General features: G+C 41.7%; 2 protein-coding genes across 2 annotated transcripts; both read right to left on the bottom strand.

Moving 5' to 3' along the window:
- Positions 1 to 1,997: 1,997 nt before the first annotated feature.
- LOC131601231 (glyoxylate/hydroxypyruvate/pyruvate reductase 2KGR-like) lies at positions 1,998 to 4,926 on the bottom strand. Its single transcript, XM_058873006.1, has 2 exons — positions 4,415 to 4,926; positions 1,998 to 2,858 (listed from the first exon to the last, which is right to left on the bottom strand). Exons 1-2 carry the CDS (start codon positions 4,835 to 4,837, stop codon positions 2,340 to 2,342), a joined length of 942 nt encoding a protein of 313 aa, XP_058728989.1. The 5' UTR covers positions 4,838 to 4,926; the 3' UTR covers positions 1,998 to 2,339.
- Positions 4,927 to 19,794: 14,868 nt separating this feature from the next.
- LOC131604085 (uncharacterized) lies at positions 19,795 to 21,357 on the bottom strand. The gene has a single exon (XM_058876577.1). The coding sequence runs from the start codon at positions 21,355 to 21,357 to the stop codon at positions 19,795 to 19,797; it is 1,563 nt and encodes a 520-aa protein (XP_058732560.1).
- Positions 21,358 to 22,600: the final 1,243 nt, after the last annotated feature.

A 22,600-nucleotide genomic window follows, 5' to 3' on the forward strand; every position in this document is an offset into this window, starting at 1 on the left:
AGTTGCAGTTGCAAGTGAATAACAGAATTTCCACAGTTTGTGGGCAGAGAGAAACTCTGCAGAAAATATTTTCTCCTTCTCTTTTAATATTTCCGCAAACCCTAATCCTATTTTTCTTCATTGTCATCTTTAACGATAAGGAATTACTCAAAGGTTTGAGAGTCTAATTCCAACAAAAGCATCAGAAACAGAGACAATAATACCTCTACATAAGAGTTGATACTTCGAAGGTAGCCTATTACACAAACATCTCCACCTAAAGACTTTAACTCTAAAAGCCACCTCCCGATCCGACTGCTACACCACCGAATCCTCCACCAAAGGCAGCGGACAAACTGCAAGCAAACACAACTGTAGTTGTTGAACCCAACCTACGACAACCTCGAAAATCTTCGCAGGAATGCCAAACGAGCCCCACCCCCAACCGTCCTCCCACGACCCCATCGAAGCAACCACCACATCCTTAACCTTGCTAACAGCGAAAAGCCCGGGGAAATCCGACCTTAGACTGCTGGACCGGTTCCAAACAACACTCCAGAATGGAGTATCAACCCCACTACCTACACTAAAGCAGCACTGTTGAGACAAAATATGATGAGGAAATTTAGATTCAAGATTGAGTAAGTCCCTCTACCAAACAAATTTAGGATTGCAATCAGATCTTCTAGCACCTGTTAATATACAGTGTTTCAAGTTCCCATATCTCGCCTCCAAAACTTCCGACCAAAGCGATTTAAAACCTTGTAAAATCTTCCAATTCCACTTGAAAAGAAGAGTCGCATTAAACTCTTTAAAACTCTTAAAGCCTAAACCGCCTTTATCGATGGAAGGGCAAAACGATTCCCACCTAATCCATTGCATCTCCCTCTCCTTAGAAAAACCTCCCCACAAGAACCTATTATGGTTTTGCTTGATTATATGATAAACCTTTGACGGAGCTTCGAAGAACGAGAGCTAGAAAATGGCCAAACTAGACATAACCGATTTGATAAGAGTAATTTGACCATCCAAACTAAAAAATCTGCCTTTCCAAGAAGCCAAACGTTTCTTAATCTTGGTTAACATAAAAAATCCTACCTCGGCTCAGCTTATTCCTACCCCTACCAGGCGCCATCTCATTTGGCGTCTCCTTTAAAAAATTATATGGAGACGCCATCTCACTTGGCTACTGCATGTTAACGTTTTCTGAAATATGGTTATTTGTGTAGGAACTTGAAAGGAGAATCCAGCTAGATGAGGTTGAGAGCCGAAATTCTTACAAAACCAAGTATAGAAGCTTGGAAGGATAATTCAGATTACAATCTTATATAACTGAAACATCTAACATATATATATATATATATATATATATATATATATATATATATATATATATATATATATATATATATATATATATATATATATATATATCAAGAAATATGGAATTAAATTGCCTGAGGTCATTCAATTAGTTAAGTTGGTTGAATGGAAATTCATCTTGGTGGAATTTATGGCTCACCTATATTATCCTAGTTAACTATGTATTCTAATAATCATAAATGTTAAGTGAAAGAATATCAACTTAAGAATGATGTAGTTAGTATTAATTAAAGGATATAATTGGAAGAAAAGAATGAAAGTTACATTGAAAACTAAAAGCAACCAGACAAATAATTTGTTAAAATGCGACATTTATTTTCGGAATGAGGGAGTAACAAGAAATTGATCACTTATAAATTATCATCTTTTCATATAATTCAGACATAACTTTGATCACGCTGCAGTCGGAAAATAACACTCAAATTTTATCCTAAAAATAATGCTAGCAACACTCTTTAATCTATATTATTCATACACACTCACTTATAAGTTAGAATTCATAAGCCCCTCTAAATTAATATGTAAAACTCGTGTGAATTTTAACCAATAAACAACCGCGTATTAAAAAGTGTGTTGCTAACTCAAAAATATATCAATTGTTCCACAAGCACCATTTTATCAGATGAGCAATAAAATTTGAATACAATGGCGTCAGCCATTTAACTAGATAATTTCTTCTCTAAATGCCAGTCAAATTTCATTGATAATCAGATTATGTGTTTATTATTGCAACGAACTACACACATTTGAATCAAAGCAACAACTTAAATCCAAACATGCATTAAGATGTAACACAATTAAAATGTGCTAACTTATTCTTTACAATATCTGTTGAAGCACCAAAGTAGATAAGATATCTGAGACGCTCACAATCATCAATTCCACATCACAAGAATCATTAACCGATGATGTAACTGAATGGAGGCCATTCCTTCAAATTATCTAGTTCAATGGCCAACAGACTGGGCGTGAAGAATTTAAACCAATGGAGTTAACAGCGGCTTTCCAAGGAAATGAGCCTCCAGGTTTCCAAGAACAAGGTCAGCCATGGCAGTTCGAGTTTCTACTGTGGCACTTCCAACATGAGGCAACAGGACAACATTGTCTAGCCCAAACAGCTCTTCCGGAACATGAGGCTCGTTCTCAAAAACATCGAGTCCAGCTCCACCCAAACGACCTTCAACCAATGCAGAGACCAGCTCTGGCTCATCAACATGCTTACCTCGGCCGATGTTAATTAGGAAACCCTTTGGACCAAGTGCATTGATGACCTCTCGGTTGATGATGTGATGGGTTTGCTCTGTAAGAGGGCAGGCAACGATCAGTATGTCGCTGTTGGATGCTAGCTCAACAACACTTGGATAGTACTTGTATTTTGAATCTTGCTTTTGAGTTCTGGAATAGTAGCTTATTGGACAATTAAAACCTTCAGCTCTCTTGGCAATTGCGGTGCCAATCCTTCCCAGCCCAATAATCCCAACGTTTTTTCCAGAGAACTGCAAGGAAAAATCAGATGAAAAAAAAAATCAATTTCTTGTTGGAAAATGGATGGGGGAATACTACAGTAGGATCCATATAACCAATTTGAAATGTTTTTACTGCTTTCTAAAAGCTTAGAAATTGTAAATATTGAAAAACAGGAGGCTTGTCAAACTCTAGAACCTGTACAACTACAAACTAGTTGAGTTTCTCCAGTATATACAAATATGCCATTTTAAAGTAAAAGCAAAAATTTGCATAACTCCGGCCTGTTTCTAGGATGTACCCATGATTGAATTCATATCATGCAATTCAACAAGATTCACAACTCCCAACTCCATGAGGTTCAACGAATTGAATTGAGATTCACGCTGAGAGGTTCAACGAATTGAATTGAGATTCACGCTGAGAGGTCCAATAGAGATTCATTCACACTCTGATATGTATCAACTGTGTTTGATTTCGTATCGAATCAAGAAGCGAATTACATGAATTGTAAAATACTGAGAACATTCATTTTGCAGGGAGGCATTATGGGGGATAAAAATGTAGAAACTCTTACGTTGAAACACATGATATTGGTTTTGATGTGGGTTTTCTAATAAACTCACACCCTTGAGTATAATCTCGCGTGTCTGAGCAAAAGTATGAATAAGTTCAACTGAGTAATCTAAAACATGACTTTGTAAGCAGTTGAACTCAATTTTCTTATTTTGAAGCATTAACTCATACATGTTTGTGAGTGGAGATAAAGGGATCCTAAGAGCATGCACTACTATGCTCCAAGATATTTTGAAAAATGCAGCCACAAATTGTGACTGTGACTTCCTTGCAAAGACCTCTTAAGACTTTTTATATTACGGCCGCAGTCGCAAGCCAAAATTTAAAATCATGTTTCTAGCTCTACCTAAATCATTTAGAGTGCAGGTTTGAATTGACACTGAGATATGTGGAATTACAGTGAGTTGCCAAAATTATGGTAAAATTCAAACTTCAATGCCTCAACAAAATCATAGTACATTGTGATTTGCCAAACTCAAGGTCAACCCAAACATACTATTCACATTGGTTTCACCACTTCTATTTTTTCACAGTATTAATACCATAGACACACAAACAAGACTTAAAACTAAAGCCATGGTTATTCATACAACAAATAGCATTCAATGTTGCAATTTCAACAAACTAAAATTGCTATTATTCTCCCAATACACTATTTAGTCAAATAGAAATATAATAGACTCGTAGCCTATAGTCAAATAGAAATACTATAGACTTGTGGCCTATGAAGCATGGACACTGGAAACACAACACCAACCTAACATGCAGCAATAATTTAAAAAATTGAATAAATCAAATGCAATCACAAGTTCATAGTCGGTTTCAGACACCAAACGCAGACACAAACACACCGTTTTATATTCTAAAGGTGTCGGTGCTACAGAGATTGCAGCACTCTTGCATGGCATAATTTGATAAATCTAATTTCCTTGATTTAGGATTGACAACATGATTGAATTAGACTGCGAAATTTCGCAACATCAACATATAAACATGGCGATTAGCATTTTACCTTAGTAGTCAATTTATAATCACCACGCTTCCAATTCCCACTTCTAACAAACCGATCACACTCACAAATCCTCCTCAAAAGCGTAAGAATCAAACCAATAGCCAAATCAGCAACCTCATCAGTCAACACATCAGGCGTATTCGTAACACGAATCCCTTTCTCCTTACACTTGCCAAGATCAATCTTATCAACACCAACGCTGAAGCTCGAAACGATTTCCAGCTTCGGAAGCGCGTCGATGAGTTCAGCATCGGCGCCGGCGCCGGAGTGTCCAACCACCGCGCGGATCGACGCAGCGTGTTGAGCGAAGAGGTTGGATTTTTGAGGGAAGTCCCATACGCGGAGAAGGTTGTAGCGTTTGTTGAGTTCTTGTTCGAGGTAGGGTAAAACTTGGGCGACGAGGAGAACGGAGATGGATGCCATTAGGGTTAGGGTGCGGAGAGTTCGATTGAAATGAATGGAAGGTTGTGAAGATGGAGATTTGGTTTTTATGAGGCTCACGAAGATGCTGATTCAGATAATAACAAATTTTTAAAATTGTCGTAACGGTGATGAATTTTTTATTTTTTATTTTTGTGAAAATGAAATGTTTTTTTAAAATAAATAACAATGAAATATTTTTGTCAAAGTAAAATAAAATATAAAATAGCAATGAAATGTTTTAACGTATTCTTTGTCATCGTAGGATTCAGGACTGTATTGACTTAGCGTATGAGGCCTTCAACTTACTCGACACAAAGTTTTGGTGTGGTAATATAGTTTTTAAAGTGGATGTTTCGAAAGCTTTCGATACTCTTTGGTGGGATTTCTTACTCAGAGTTCTGCATAATTTTGGTTTCAATGCAAAATTCTGCTCCTGGATTAATTGCATTTTGCCCAGCTCACGGTGAATGTCAATGGTAGTCTTATGGGTTATTTTTCTTGCTCTCATGGAGTCCGTCAAGGGGATCCGCTTTCTCTGTTACTGTTCTGTCTTGCGGAGGAAGTCTTGAGTAGAAAGATCAACTTATTGGTTTCTTCGACGTTTCTTGAGCTTTCCAAGGGGCCTTATAATACAATTGTGCCGTCACACATTCTACGTTCTTGTCTTTTGTAAAGGCAAAATTTCCAATATCAAAGTCCTCATTTCTACTTTCGATGAGTATGCGGCTGTCTCGAGCCAGTATGTGAATTGCAGTAAGTCTGTCATTTTTGGTGGGGCAATGTCAACCTTTAGGCTAAATATTCTGTTGGATATAACGAGCTTTAAAATTGGTGAAACTCCTTTTATTTATCTCGGGGTTCCAATTTTCAAAGGCAAACCGAAAGCGGTGTTTTTTAGGCCTATTGCGGATAAAGTAATCAATCAACTTTCCTCTTGGAAAGGCTCACCGTTGTCCTTCGCCGGTAGAGTGGAACTCGTTAAATCCGTTATCCAAAGCATGTTAACGCATTCTATGTCCATTTATGCGTGGCCTATTTCCCTCATTCGAGACATTGAGCGTACGATCAAAAGATTTATTTGGAGTGGAAATTCGTTTAAAAGCAAAGTCATTACTGTCTCTTGGAAGAAGATGTGCACTCCCTTTGCTGAAGGAGGACTAAGTCTTTGTTCTCTTGTTAAGTTGAATGAAGCTTTCAACTTGAAGATTGCTTGGGATCTCCTTATCTCTTCTGAATCTTGGGCAGTGTTACTTAGAAGTAGAATTCTTAGAAAGGGTAAGTTCATTAAACACCGCATTTTCTTTTCTATTTAGTTTAGTCTTAAATCTGAGCTACACACTATTTTGGATAATTCTGCTTGGTGTTTGGGCAATGGGGAGTCCATTAACCTTTCGTTCGACAGTTGGTGCGGTGATCCCTTTTACCTAGAGGCAGATGATCCGAATGGTTTGGTTGATCATAAGGTGAGCAGCATCATTGTTAATGGTGACTGGGATTTTTCAAAATCTGTTCCTCCTATTCCCCATTCGCTTCAAATGCGTATTCGGTCTTCCCACATCCCACACGATCTTCGGGCGGATACTAGTTTGGAAGCAATCTCCTAATGGTGAGCTTTACCCTAAAATTTGCTATGATTTCAAGAGGCCTAGAGGCATTCTTTGGGATTGGTGGTGTTGGATTTGGTTTAAAACAATTCCACCCTTAAAATCCTGTATGGTTTAGAAATTGCTTCATAATAAGATTTCCACAGATGATCAATGGAAGCGAAAGAATTTTGCCTTTCCGTCTCGATGCGATCTTTGTAACTAGGAGGAATCTTCTTATCACTTACTCTTCCTTTGCAAATTTACTTATCATCTTTGGGTTTGGCTTGAGTAAGAGGACCTCAGGTCAATGTAAAATCTTACATTGTGATGCGGTGATTTTTGTTTTTATTGCTATCTGGATAGCTCGAAACAAGGTTAGATTTCAAAACATTGGTGTTAGTATTTCTTCCATTATTTCTAGTATTCTAGATGCGGTCTCCTTGGCTGGCAACACTGCAGATGAATCCTTTCTAGATATGAAGGATTTTTTTATTCTTAAGAGCTTCCGAGTTACTATTCATCCTCCCCGAGCTCCGAGGATCATTGAGGTTATTTGGAAACCTCCCTCTAGGAATTGAATAAAAATTAACTGTGATGATGCTTCTGTTAATCCGAATGGGAATTGTGCTTGTGGGGGTGTCGCTACCGCGAAAATTAACAGAGTCGCCACTAACATATTTATCCTGAAAAAGAAGGGAATGCTAGCAAACCACAAAACAAAACAACGGTCTCACGACCAGAGATAAAGGGTAAGGGAGTCGGTTACGCGAGGGGAAGGTATTAGCACCCCTCACGCCCATCGTACTCGATGGTATCCACGCCTGTGTCTAAAACTATGGGTGTGTAAACAAACTGCGCTAATCTAGACTAAAATGAATGCAGAATGTAGGGAAAAGAAAGAGTTATGCTCGCACGGGCCCTACCCCGCTGCCTACGTATCCTTTTTGAGGAATCAGAGAAACCGTAGCTCGGCTAACTAATTTTTGTTTGTTTTGTGTTTTTTAGGTGAACGAGTTACATTCACACTCCGCTGCTCGACCTTTGGAGACTTATGCTTGGGAATGGAGCGGAAATAACAAGTTCTTAAGAAAAGAAGATCAAAGAGTGTGGTTTGTGTTTTAAAAGATGCATGAGGAAAACCTAAGCTAAGGGGGGAAAGCTTGCTACCTAATGTTATCATACAAAGGGTACAAGTCTAAGCTAAGCTATCAACCTACGAGGAAAAAGGGGAAGCACACAAGAATATCACACAAACGAGCATCCGCTCGTAAAGCAAACAAAACCAACGGTACTGACCGAATGGTAGAAAAGCGGTCCCGCCATAGCCAAGGGGAGCAGCTCAACCCAAGTCAACCAAGCATTAGACCTCGCGAAAATGATCGGGCCATAGACAAAAGGGCGGACCCCTCTCAGCAACCAAGCCGTCACAGATCATAAAGGAAAACGGTGCGTGCGTACACCGAGCATCAACGTCGAGCGACGCGAGCTATAGGAAAGGCGGGGGTCCGGCTGCATGAACCCTTTTCCTGACATACTCGATAACAAGATCTTGTGCAGGTTCAGAAGCGAGCAACGCGTAGCGTGCGCATACTGAACAGACTCGATGAGACTAGGCGGGGGTTGATTACGAACCCTTGACCGCATGCCTTTCATGAGGACTTAACGGAGTGCCATATAGGACTTATTACACCGTGACTCCCTGCCGCAAAGCACAAATATAAACACACCAACAAAAACAGAGCCTCTTTCGAGGGCTTGGCCAGATGCATGTCTAGGTCCTACTTCTCATGTTAAAGGATGATGCGAGAAAAACGATAAAGTGCGAGAGAAATAAAATGAAACGGGATCAATACCAAACGGATGATGATCCGTAAACTAAAGCGAAGCAAAGCGAAGAAAGTAGAATCCCGCAAGCGAGCTAGCAAGCAAAAAGCAAATGGTCAGCACACCGATTAGCCACAAAAGCGCACAACGGTCGACATGCGCGTCGAGCATAATCACAATACACCTGCAAGAGGAACAAGCAAACCAAACAAGCAGATATAAAGTAATAGTGATCGCGTCTCCCGGATGAGAACACGATACGAGTGAATAGGATTGTGTTCCGCAAGTGAAGCAGAACACTCGGGTAATAATCGTCAATCGGTGACTATCCAAAAGCCTTGCATACTAGCACACAAGTTAGAGATAACAAACATCGCAATCGGAATTGCGTTATTGCATTATAAGCTAAAAGAAAATGAACAATTAACGCACACATAAAAAGGACAACAAATGTCAAGAGGAAAACACACATGAATAACCTACAATCAATCAATATCAATCATTTCATGAGATAGTACGTTTCACAAGCTTTCCAACGATATAAAGAACATGCAAATCGGAGTTACGAGTAAAGAGATACGAAAGTTTGAAGTTAGAAAATAAAACACAAAAATAACACACAGGAACCGGTTCCCACCTAGGGACAACCCGGTTCCTGGTACAAAATACCAGAGAGGCAACATTTTGGAAAACTGGGAACCGGTTCCCACCTAGGGACAACCCGGTTCCTGGTACAAAAACACAGAGAAAGGCCAAATTAGCACGCTGGGAACCGGTTCCCACCTAGGGACAACCCGGTTCCTGGTACAAAAACACAGAGGGTCAAAAATTCATGAAGCTGGGAACCGGTTCCCACCTAGGGACAACCCGGTTCCTGGTACAAAAACACAGAGAATGGCCATTTTGGATTGAGTGGGAACCGGTTCCCGCCTGGGACAACCCGGTTCCTGGCGTATAAAAACAGAATTTTGCACACTTTTGAAACCTTGGAGCCGTTCGCACTCAATCCAAAAACGTACCAATTCGAGATTAATCACAAACAAACATCAAATATCATGGTATACATGCATTCACACATCAAACGATCCACATGTCAACAATTATGCCAAGTGCGACGCGTCAAACAAAGCAAATATCAATCGAGAATATGGCACATGCATTTATACGAACACGTTGAATACATCGCAAGCAACACAAATTATCAACCACAATTATACACACAAAATCGCCAACAAATCACATATTCAACCACGAGTAACACAATTCATCATCAACGGATATCCATTACATGCAATGAACATCAATCCTAAACATAATCCACATGAACACGATCAATTCGAGCAAAAAATACGCAAATTCACCGATCAATCATCATCAATCATCCATTAATCAAGAACAAGAGGTAGATCTAGATTTGAATTCACATATAATCAACAATTAAGCACTTAATTCAAGGTTCAAGGCTTACCGGATGAAGATCCAAACCGAAGCGCGAACACGAACACGATCACGATACGAACATGAACACGACACGAACTCGAAAACGAAATCCGGAATGAGGGAGAGAGAGAGGCGCGCCACTCTATGTGGAGAGAGGAAGAGAAATTCGAACTTTGATCCTTGATTCTTCAATCCATGTTCTTGATCTTGATGAAATTTGATGAATATTGATGAAAGTTTTATGTAATTTGTGGTTTTGATTCAAGAGAATAGAGAGAGAATTGAGAGAATGTGTTTGTGAAGAATTTGTGAATTGAAATTATGAGAGTTCTCTCCTTTGACTTGTGAAGAGCAAAATGTTTATATAGCGTCAACGCGAAATGTCCAAATTGCCCTTAATTCTCTTTTTTCGGCTCGTTTTCAAGGAAACTCGATTCGACTCTGAATTCCGGAACGAAACCAATGTCCAATCGAAGATGACTAAAATTGTAGATCATAACCGCGAGAATCGTCCCAATCGGATAAGCGACGAAGAAATTGCGCGCGTTTGAATGACGAGAAACGTCGGTTCAAGAGGCGCGACTGTGCAGAATTTTGTACGCACTGCTCAAAGAACTCGATAAAACTCCACCTTCGGCTCAAAATCTGAACAAGCATGTGTGACGAATAAACGAAGCTAACGAAATTTCTGAGAAAATGCCGCCGGAATGGACTTCATACGATAAAAATCGAAGAAGTTATGAATTTTCAAACTCGGCGCGACATACCCGGAAATACACTTTTTACCGAAACAACGCGACGATCCTTAAAATTCTGGGAATTTTCCATGCATAATTGGCCTTCGGTCTGAACATACGAAATCTTGGTAATGATGGTACGGAGCTCCAGTTAAATTTTCAAGTGAATCCGACGAGCGGATTAGGAGATATGAATTTTCCGAGGTCCAAAACCTTACATTCAGCATTGTTTTTCACTACGAAACCTCAAGTAATTTGCAAATTTGGCAACCTTCCTCAAAGAATTGGCTTCCGAGCCGAACACGAAAGTTGTAGATATCGTAAAAACAGTCAAGATAACGCGGGAACTTAGCTCATATCACCTTCCAAATATGACTTGCGAATTTTCTCGTATTTCCACTGTTTAAACCATTTTTTCACACCTTATCTTCATAAACCCACGAAAACTCTTTATTATTTTTCTTCAATTTTTGAATGATGAAATAAACGTCATTATTAACTTATAGCTCCAATAAAGAGGGCAAATTTTGGGGTGCAACAGCTGCCCCTATTCAAACTTCTTGAACCTGACGAGTGAGAAACGAAAGTTTCGAACCGTTGAGGTGGAAGGAGATTGAATACCAGAATGAACTCGAAAATTTGCGCTCTTGATCAATAGAAGATTTCGTCTTGTAACAAGAAAGAAATGTACCACCCCACAAGCAGGGAGAAAAAACTTCAATTGATCTGTATAATAAATATGCTCCAACTTGTGATAAGAGGGAACAGGCACCCACAGGCAGGGGAAACACTTCAAATGATCTGGGCATCAAGAGAAGGAACATCTCGACTGATCTGGGTATCAGGCGTAGCAGATGTCTCCGAACTTGCATCGGGATAGATGTCTTAAGTCGATCTGGGAATCGAGGGAGATACATCGGTTGAATCGGACATCAACGGGTAATAGGTATCTCTGATCTGGGAATCTGGGCAGACATCTCTTCTGATGCAATTAAATCATCAGGTAGATATTCCTACTAATCTGGGAATTAGCGGCTAGCTCCTTCGTAAGACCACGGGGATCCGGAGGCGGCTCCTTCAACTGAACTGGGAATCAGGATAGGAACAAGATCTCTTCCGAACTGTGTACGCCGGGGAAAGAATGCCTTTAAACTGATCTGGACATGATGCCAGAAAATAAGTAGGACAATCTTCATCTGAAAGACAAAGTCGATCAGGCAAACATCTCCATCTGATCTGATGATATCAGTGGCTTGCTCCTTAGTAAGATCACGGGAGATCCGGAGGCGGTTCCTTCAACTAATCTGAAACTGGATATTAGGATAGGAACGGATGTTTCTTCCGAACTATGTACGCCGGGTAAAGAAAACGTCCTCAACTGATGGTTAGGCATCAGGACTGGGCAAACGAATTTCTTCTTCTAAACGAACTAAATCGTCAGGGAGTAGATATTTCCAACTGATATGATGTATCAGAGGGCTTGCTCCTTCGGAAGATCTATAGAGATCCAGAGGCGGTTCCTTCAAAACTGAACTGAATATCAGGATAAGAACAAATATCTTCCACCGATCTGGGGGCATCGGGAATAGGAATGTCTTTGAACTGATCTGAGCTGCGCCAGAAAATAAGTAGAACAATCCTCTTCTGATTCAAAACATCAGGATAAGCGCCTGTAACGACTAGGCGAATATTGCTCTCTAGGGAGCATTTGTATCTTGATAACTTTCCTGCAGAAAGAAACAAATATGATATGGTATGCATGATGCATGTATGAATGCGCATGGCATAACGTTTCCGAGAAGGAAGACGCCATACGCTTTTTGAGAATGCAATGCAAATGATGCATGATTCGAACGTTGCTTAGGGAGGCAACGGATGAGCACTGAATTGCTGAAGAAGTCCTGGAGAGAGAGTACGGAACTCTGCGGGGATGACAAGATGAGTGACCAGGGGTCACAAACTGCGAGCTGGCAAAGATGGATCAGAAATCTGCTGGAGATGATCAAATTTGGATGTGAGCTCTGTTTGAGGAATAACTCCTGTTTGGGGATAAGAACATCCCACTTGAATGCTTGGGGAATACCCTGGAAACTTCACTGGAGAAGCAAATTCTCGACATACTGGGGATGAGGAGATAAAGGCAAGTCATGAAGATAACTCTGATGGGGAGTGACCAACTTGCTTGTATAGGACGCATTCCGCTGGGGAAATCCTTGAAGGAAAACAGATTCTGCTGAGGATGTATGTGAATCTTTGCTGAGGAAAGACTCAGTGGAGAAGATGGATGCTTCTGCACAGCAATCTGCTAGGGGTATGAGAGATCCGCTGGGGATAAGGAACTTAGCATAAGAACCTTCTGTTAAGGCAATTCCACTGGGGAACGAGATGACTCTCCTGGGGAAAACAGGTCAATCTGTTGGGGAGAGAAACACTCTACTGGGGAGGATGAGGAACTCGGGCAAGGAACCACATTAAGAGCTTGCCGGGGAATCAGATACCATCCTATCATGACTCAACTGGGGAGAAGGCATTCCACAGAGGAATAAGACCTTTGAAGCACGGAGATTGCATTGAGATGTGCTTTGATGAGGATATGAGAATTTTGGAACAAAGAAAGTCTCATCCAGATATACTCAGCTGGGGAGTGAGAATATCTCATTAGAATGCACTCGGCTGGGGAGTGAGAATCTCTCATAGCTATGTCTGTCAATATGCTGCTGCGAATCGCTTGCAAGGACGTACTTGCGAGACAAACAAATGAAAAATGCCCCAGGATATAGCATGGCATCTTGGCCTGCCAACCTGGTCACACAAGACTTTGAAGTAATTTCAAAGATTTTATCATTTCTAATCATGTATTGTAAAAGCAATGCAGTTTTCATATGCAAAGTTTAGCACAAATCCAGGACGTTTTATGCAAACAAAACAGTAAAAGAAAACGGCTATTTAAGATAAAGAGATTTTTATTAATTGCGAACAGAATGCTCGTAAAAGAGCGAACACATTTCAGCAGTAGTTCCTAGTAAGAGGTAACCACGCATTTATTGAGTACAAGAGAAATGGCTATGTGAAACGGATATCCATTGGTTTCGATCCCGCTACCACTTTTATAACCTTGACGTTCTCATCTCCTTGCTTTGGAAGACCGTACTCATTAGGATTGATCACTGCCCGATCTGATAATGTCACCAAACTTGTGGACCCGACGGGGTTTGTGAGAGCCTTTAGGGATTTGAGCTGCCAGGTGCAAACTCAAGAACACGGAGTCTTGCTTATCCCTCGGTCGGGAGACCTAAACAAAGTGATTGGAATTTGCGAATGCTTTTAGGGATTTGAGCCGCCAGGTGCAAACTCAAGAACACAGAGTCTTGCTTATCCCTCGGTCGGGAGCCCTAAGCATGTATGAAGAATGATTGCCAAGGTGGCATGCGAGATGTAGTCGTTCGCTTTTGTCCCTTTTTTGCCTAAGTCGCCCTTTCAGGTTTTCAACTTAGCGGGTATACTCGTTTCTTTTTCATTCTTTTGCCTGATTCATTTCCTTTTCTTTTCTTTTTTCTTTTTTTTTTATCAGGTCTATGCGAAGTATTTTTTGACTACATCCGCGTTCACAGGGTGCGGAAAATTCTCGCCATCCATCGTTGCAAGCATCATGGCACCGCCAGAGAACACTTTCTGCACAACAAAGGGGCCTTCATACGTCGGAGTCCACTTGCCTCGAGGATCACCTTGAGGAAGAATGATTCTTTTGAGCACCAGATCACCTGGTTTATAGCTTTGGGGTCGCACCCGCTTGTCAAAGGCTTTTCTCATCTTCTTTTGGTACACCTGACCATGTCCAATAGCTGCCAAACGCTTCTCATCAATGAGGTTCAACTGATCCATTCGATTCTGTACCCATTCTGACTCGTCAAGCTCAACGTCTTTCATAATCCTCAGGGAAGGGATCTCAACTTCAACTGGCAATACCGCTTCCATACCATAAACCAGTGAGAAAGGAGTTGCCCCAGTTGATGTACGCACAGAGGTACGATAACCATGCAAAGCAAAAGGTAACATCTCGTGCCAATCTCGGTAGGTCACTACCATCTTCTGCACAATCTTCTTAATGTTCTTGTTGGCCGCTTCAACAGCGCCATTCATCTTTGGACGATACGGAGAAGAATTGTGATGCTTGATCTTGAAGGACTCACAAAGCTCCTTCATCATCTTGTTATTAAGATTCGATCCATTATCCGTAATGATCTTCTCAGGAATCCCATAACGACAGATTATGTTGTGCTTGATAAAACGAGTAATCACTTGCTTGGTAACATTCGCATAAGATGCGGCTTCAACCCACTTGGTGAAGTAATCGATGGCCACCAAAATGAAGCGATGCCCATTAGAAGCAGTAGGTTTAATCTCTCCAATCATATCAATGCTCCACATTGCAAAAGGCCACGGAGAAGTCAAGACATTCAAAGGCACAGGCGGCACGTGCACTTTATCAGCATAGATCTGGCACTTGTGACAAATTCTGACATGGTTATGACAATCAGTTTCCATAGTGGACCAATAGTAACCAGCCCTCAAGATCTTCTTAGCCATTGTATGCCCACTAGAATGGGTACCAAACTCGCCTTCGTGCATTTCCTCTATGATTTTCGAAGCTTCTTCCTTAACAACACATCGGAGCAACACACCGTCATGATGCCTCTTGTACAATACCCCACCGTTAAGGTAGAACTTAGCTGCAAACCTTCTCAGAAACTTCTTATCAGTCACCGATGCTTCAGGAGGATACTCTTGAGTTTCGAGGAACTTTTTGATATCATGATACCAGGGATTACCATCCAATTCAACATCAGCCTCAAAGCAGAATGCTGGTTCATCCAACCTGTTGATGGTGATGTTAGGAGCTTCATTGGCCCATTTTACTTTGAACATGGAAGCCAAAGTAGCGAGAGCATCAGCAAGATTATTCTCTTCTCTAGAAATATGCTCGAATGTGATCTCATCAAAGTATGGAATGAGTCTCATCACATGCTCCCTGTATGGAATCAGATTCTGATGGCGAGTTTCCCAATCTCCATTGATCTGACTAATGACAAGATTGGAATCCCCATAAACCTTTAAGTACTTGATTCGCAAATCAATCGCAGCTTCGATACCATATATGCAAGCTTCATACTCAGCCATGTTATTAGTGCAATCAAAACAGATTCTGGCTGTAAACGGAATATGAAAACCTGGTGGAGAAGTAATTACAGCTCCAACACCATTCCCGAGTGCATTAGAGGCGCCATCGAACACGAGCGTCCATCGCGATCCTGGTTCGGGTCCTTCCTCTGGTCCAGGAATGTTACAATCTCTGATGTACAGGACATCCTCATCGGGGAATTCAAACTTCATTGGTTCATAATCTTCGACCGGTTGATGCGCGAGATAATCCGCCAACACACTACCTTTGATGGCTTTCTGAGTAGTATATTGGATATCATATTCAGTCAAGATCATTTGCCACCTGGCTACTCTTCCGGAAAGAGCGGGCTTCTCAAAAACATACTTGATAGGATCCATCTTGGAAATCAACAAGGTGGTGTGAACCAACATATACTGCCTCAGCTGGCGAGCAGCCCACACCAAAGCACAGCAAGTTTTCTCGAGCAGTGAGTATCGGGATTCACAGTCGGTAAACTTTTTGCTAAGGTAGTATATTGCATGCTCTTTTCGGCCAAACTCGTCACGTTGACCCAGCACACATCCTATTGAATTTTCAAGAACTGTGAGGTACATAATCAAAGGCCTTCCTGGAACTGGAGGCATTAGTATCGGAGGTTCCTGCAGATATTCTTTCACTTTTTCAAATGCTTTCTGACAATCATTATTCCACCTGGCCGTCTGATCTTTTCTTAGCAATTTGAATATTGGTTCACAAGTGGCCGTAAGATGAGAGATGAATCTAGCAATGTAGTTCAACCTCCCTAAGAAACCACGAACTTCTTTTTCTGTTCTCGGCACAGGCATCTCTTGTATAGCTTTTATTTTTGCAGGATCGACCTCAATACCTTTCCCACTAACAACAAAACCCAACAACTTTCCGGATCGCACTCCGAAAGTGCATTTGTTTGGATTCAACCTCAGTCTGAATTCCCGAAGCCTTTCAAACAATTTCTGCAAGTGAACCAAGTGCTCTTCTTCAGTATCAGACTTTGCAATCATGTCGTCAACATACACTTCAATCTCTTTGTGAATCATGTCGTGAAAAAGAGTCACCATAGCACGCTGATACGTTGCCCCTGCGTTTTTCAACCCAAAAGGCATGACTTTATAGCAGAAAGTTCCCCACGGTGTGATAAACGTTGTTTTCTCCATGTCTTCTGGTGCCATCTTGATCTGATTGTACCCAAAGAAGCCATCCATGAAGGAAAACACTTTAAAAGGAGCAGTATTATCCACCAACACATCGATATGGGGAAGAGGGAAATCATCTTTCGGACTTGCCCTATTCAGATCTCTGTAGTCAACACACATCCTGACCTTTCCGTCCTTCTTAGGTACAGGAACAATATTCGCAACCCACGGAGGGTAATTCACAACTTGCAGAAAGCCAGCATCAAACTGTTTCTCAACCTCTTTCTTAATCTTCTCAGACATATCTGGGCGAGTCCTTCGGAGCTTCTGCTTAATAGGAGGACTATCTTCCTTGAGAGGTAGACGGTGTACCATAATATTTGTATCAAGACCTGGCATATCCTCATAGGACCAAGCAAAGATATCCGCATACTCTTTCAACATATCAATAAGCTTATGCTTCACACTACTCTCAAGTGCAGCCCCTATCTTGACTTCTCGGACCTGCTCTTTAGTACCAACATTTACCATCTCGATTACCTCTTGATGCGGCTGAATCACTTTCTTTTCCTGTTTCAACAATCTGGCCAACTCGTCGGGGAGATCACAATCTTCATAAGCTTCCTCCTCGGCTTGGTAGATCGGATTGTCAAAATCATAATAAGCAATAGCGGAACTGTTACCAATGGAATCCGTAGTAGTGGAACATCTGCATGATTGATGTTTTTATTTTAGCTTTATTTTTATTAAGCTATGTGCAAGTGTGTGCAAAAACATTGCCATTTAAAGGAAAAAGTTAAAAGAAAGACAAAGAGCAAAACATTTGTATGCAAAAACGTCCTTTTATTTCATGATTAACTTTGAAAAATGCGAACTGCATGGCCCTACAAATGATTCACTACGCCTTGGGCAGAGCGTAGGAATTATGTCATGATAAGAAAAGTAAAAACAAGGAATTTACTCCTGAGCTTGTGTAACTTGGATGACATCTTCGATTGTCCAGTTGCAAGGCATCTCTCCAGGAATACTTGGACGAATCCAACTATCAAAGTCACAATCACTATCCACCTCTTCACCATTGACAATGGCGTTCACGGCTGGACCCCCATGGGTAGGCATCGGATTATTGACAATATTGGGTGTAGGAGTGAACTGAATTATCTTTTGGTCCAACAAGTCCTGGACTTTGTTCTTCAACGCAATACACCTCTCGGTATCATGCCCAGCAGCACCTGAATGGAAAGCACATCGTGCGTTCGCATTGTAATTCGAAGATTGTGTGTCCGGAGCATTCGGAGCATCTCTCAAAGTAATCTTCTCAATCTTGAGCAAATGTTGCAACACTTGAGCATAAGTCATAGGAATCGGATCAATCTTTCTGTGAGGCCTAGTCCTGGGAGGATAGCGATCGTTACTGGAACGTTGTCCCTGTTGTTGTTGTTGTTGTGGTACTGGGATCATGACAGCATTAACCTGTGAATTGCTTTTCCCCGAACCCCTTCTTCCATATATGGCATCCGCATTTCCTTCTTTCCTTCTGGCATAACCTTCAGCTTGTTTCTTACCACCAACAGAATTAGAAGAAGCTCCCAACTGAATTTTCCCCATCTTTAGACCCATCTCAACACGTTCACCATATCTCACCATTTCAGAAAAGTTAGCTGAAGCACTGCAAGCCAAATAATAGTGTCCAGACAAGGTACTGGTGAACATATCTATCATCTCACGTTCAGTCATCGGTGGCTGAACTCTTGCAGCTAACTCACGCCATTTCTGAGCGTACTCCTTGAAAGATTATTTAGATCCTTGAACCAAACTCTGCAACTGAGTTCTATTGGGCGCCATGTCAACATTGTACTGATAGTGCTTAATGAAAGCCTCCACAAGATCTCTCCAAGAATGAATATGAGTGCGTTCGAGTTGAACATACCACTCCAAGGAAGCCCCAGCCAAGCTATCCTGGAAGAAATGCATTAGAAAACCCTCATCCTCTGAATAAACTGACATCTTGCGATAGTATGCTTTGACATGAGTCATGGGACAAGTCGCCCCATTGTATTTGTCAAAAGATGGAACTTTGAATTTCGGTGGAATCCTCACACTAGGAACCAACCCCAAGTCATTGATATCCATGCCTAACACCCCTTTGCCTTCGACAGCTCTGAGACGCTCTTCAATCAGACGATACCTCTCAACTTCATCATGTGCACCATCAGCACTATGCCTTGACACCTGGTCAAAGTTCTCAACATTGAAATCCAAATTACCGCGGTTCTGATGATCTCTCCTTCCCAACAGACGGGACGGAGGTGGAGGTGGAAACCCGTGATGCTGATTGAAAGGATTATAGTGCCCTCCCACGTGATCAAACTCATTCGGATTATGGTGATCATCAATTCTACCAGACACATCGTCAAACAGCCCTGAATGTCCTCCATTCTCATTCCTTCTGAAGTTCTCGACGAGAACCCGCAAGTCATCCTGCCCCTTGGTCACATTAGTCAATGCTTCCATAAACTGCGCCATCTGCGCATTCATCTGCTCTGTCAGTTGAGCTCTCATCTCTGCCATTTGTTCCTGAATCTGTTCCATCTGCCTTCTCTGATTGCTCCTAGTCGGATACGGGTGATTAGCCGTCTTAGAACTCCTTCTGATAACAAAACAGCGAGACATAAGATAATAAAACCTACAAAACCTGCAAATATATGACATGTATGATATATGAATGATATGCATGAAATTTTTGTCAATTTTCAGGTATCCAAGAGTTCATCCCACTTTCAGATAGGACATAGAAACCCTGATACCGAATGTATTTGAACAGCAATCCACACACGAGAATAAATCAGCAAACTGAGCATATTTCATTCAAACATCACTGAGAATTCGAGTTCATACAACCAAACACATAACCGTCACGAAGCGCTCATAAGGCATACAAAAGAAATCCAGAATATCAAAACGCGACCCCATCCAACAATCCTGGACATGGGTGCCAAACATCAAGAATAAACAGCAAATCAACTCCATGGCAACACTAGGATCGCCTGGTAATAGGATGAGCTCCTCCATTTCCTCTCCGTTGGGATCGGAGGCTTGCGAGCTCTTCTTCAAGTCGAGCTGACTTGGCTTTTTCTTCCATCAATTGTTTTTCTAAATCCTGCATCCTTCTCTTGCTATTGTTTTCGGACCTTCGCAACTTCGCACATTCTTGTTGTTTTCGGTGCAAGCTTTCTTCCATCAAGTCATGAGATCGCCTTTGAGCATGTGTCATGTTTGAACCTTCACCTTGCGCATGCTTGAGCTTACGAGCCAATTCCGCCTTTTCGCGATCTTGAAAATACCTCTCCAAGCCAACCTCTCGGTCCTTTGCTTTCAGCTTGATGTTGTCCGCTTCGGTTTGAATATAGAGTTCAGCCGCAACTGTATCAGATAAAACCTCGGGAGGTTGCTCATACAATGGACATGACCTTGCAAATGGCAACAATAGATTTGCTACTCTTGCTTCAACCCACTTTCGGTAAGGACCCATGGCAATAGGAACTTTCTTGCTCAAAGTATTTTGATCTCTTTTGTGAACTTTAGTCCAAGCATACGCTATCTTTTCTAGCTCCAGAGGATCTTTACCATCAGCAAAGTACACCGATTCAAACGCTTCTACATCATTCTGAGCCCTTTCCATTGCATATCCCAATTGACGATAGGCGAGTGTGGGATTGTAACTAATGCAACCTCTGGTTCCCATGAGAGGAACGTTGGGATATTGACCGCAACTAGTGATGATGTTCCAAATTTTCCCCACATAATAGTTCCACCTGATGTCATAAGATGTGAGGTTAACAATCCTATCTGACCACTTAAGGGAACTCTTCTTGAGCACAAAAGGTCCTCTCACCGGCAAATGCAACATGAACCACCGATACAACAACGGAAGACAAGAACCAACAACATATCCTCCCTTCTTACTTCTCGCATGGATCGAAAAAAGAGCATCCGCAAGCAACGTTGGAACGGGGTTTTTGTTCATAAAGACACAAATCGCCGCCAAACTCACAAAGTTTTCTCTTGAAGGGAACAAGACAATACCATAAATCATGATGGCAAGCAAACGACTAAAATCAACCCACTGCTCCTTCTTCGCTGCATCTTCAGCCCTACTGATCAAAAAGCAAAGATAGAAACCAGAAACACCGCCCGATGACTTCCAATTTCTTTCCACCTCCTTTGTACCCATGTGAAGAGCTTCAGCTATTTTTTCAAATCTCACAACCTCGGGAACTCGAATGAAAGGTACATCATCAGTGATTCGAATGTTGAGTATGTAAGAAAACTCCTCGAGTGTTGGCACCAGTTGATAGTCCTGAAATGTAAAACACCTCAACTGTGGATCATAGAACTGAAACAAGGTGATCAAAGCCATTGGGTCGAAAGATGTTTTGAGGATGGAGAGCAAATTGCCATAATCATGATTGAAGTCACGGAGAATCTCCCCTTCCAACCGAGAACTCAAACCAATCAACCCCGAAACATCAATATCCGGAATCTTATAAGCTTTGGTATGCCTCGTGCGTTCTTTGACAGCATCAGTAGGAATGTCCATCTTCAACTTGGGTGAACTCCTGAATATCCCTGAAAATATGACATGCAAATGCTTATTATTATACATTTTTTTTAGCGTTTCTTTTGGAAATAAATATGCTATGATGCAAAGTGGTGGGGCTTGTTGCCGCCCACCAGGCATTCTGGACTGCCGGTAACATACATAGTATAGAGCCAAAGGTTCGGCCCCCAAATAGATATACCATACGGAACACGGAATGTCAATCCACAGAACCAAAGCCCATAGTCACTAGTGTACTGGAATAGAACATAGATTACCACTCAAACAAGAACCATAGTATCCCACCAACAGGAACCAATAGAACACTCGAACAAGAACAGCGGTAACCCACGAACAAGAACATCGGTAACCCACGAACAAGAACAGCGGTCACCAACAATGTACCTATTAAGCAATGATTGATTCCCGCCCCACTCACGGGTAAATCTAGGCCAAGGTAGGTCAAAAAGCCAACAGAGGATCGAATGTAGGCGTTATCATACGATATTGCCTCATTCCACCAAGCTCTGCCCGTGGATACGTGATCAGATCAATCAGGCATACGCCTTCTGTCCGTCACGGCCACTCTAGTCCTAGTTCCTATGGTATCACTCATAGCCTGGGTATTGGGCCTTTTACCTCTTGAAACACCAACCCAACAAACAGAGATCCAGCCAGTCCAGAATATGATGCAGAAAAGTAAAAGCGCACATAGAATGCAATGCAAACAGGTAAATATGCAAAGCAATAAAACACCCAAAGATAAACACACAAGCGCTAGGATCGACTCGCTGAGTCCGGACCAGCAACAGGTCGAGACGTCCCCAGCAGAGTCGCCAGCTGTCGCTACCGCGAAAATTAACAGAGTCGCCACTAACATATTTATCCTGAAAAGGAAGGGAATGCCAGCAAACCACAAAACAAAACAACGGTCTCACGACCAGAGATAAAGGGTAAGGGAGTCGGTTACGCGAGGGGAAGGTATTAGCACCCCTCACGCCCATCGTACTCGATGGTATCCACGCCTGTGTCTAAAACTATGGGTGTGTAAACAAACTGCGCTAATCTGGACTAAAATGAATGCAGAATGTAGGGAAAAGAAAGAGTTATGCTCGCACGGGCCCTACCCCGCTGCCTACGTATCCTTTTTGAGGAATCAGAGAAACCGTAGCTCGGCTAACTAATTTTTGTTTGTTTTGTGTTTTTTAGGTGAACGAGTTACATTCACACTCCGCTGCTCGAC

The sequence above is a fragment of the Vicia villosa genome, linkage group LG5 (assembly GCF_029867415.1).
Source record: "Vicia villosa cultivar HV-30 ecotype Madison, WI linkage group LG5, Vvil1.0, whole genome shotgun sequence".
NCBI lineage: Eukaryota > Viridiplantae > Streptophyta > Magnoliopsida > Fabales > Fabaceae > Vicia > Vicia villosa.

Coding starts and splice junctions, on each gene's coding strand:
- LOC131601231 (XM_058873006.1), bottom strand. CDS start 4,837: ATGGCATCCATCTCCGTTCTCCTCGTCGCCCAAGTTTTACCCTACCTC. Junction 2,859..4,414: donor ATTATAAATTGACTACTAAG/GTAAAATGCTAA, acceptor TTTTCCTTGCAG/TTCTCTGGAAAAAACGTTGG.
- LOC131604085 (XM_058876577.1), bottom strand. CDS start 21,357: ATGGACATTCCTACTGATGCTGTCAAAGAACGCACGAGGCATACCAAA.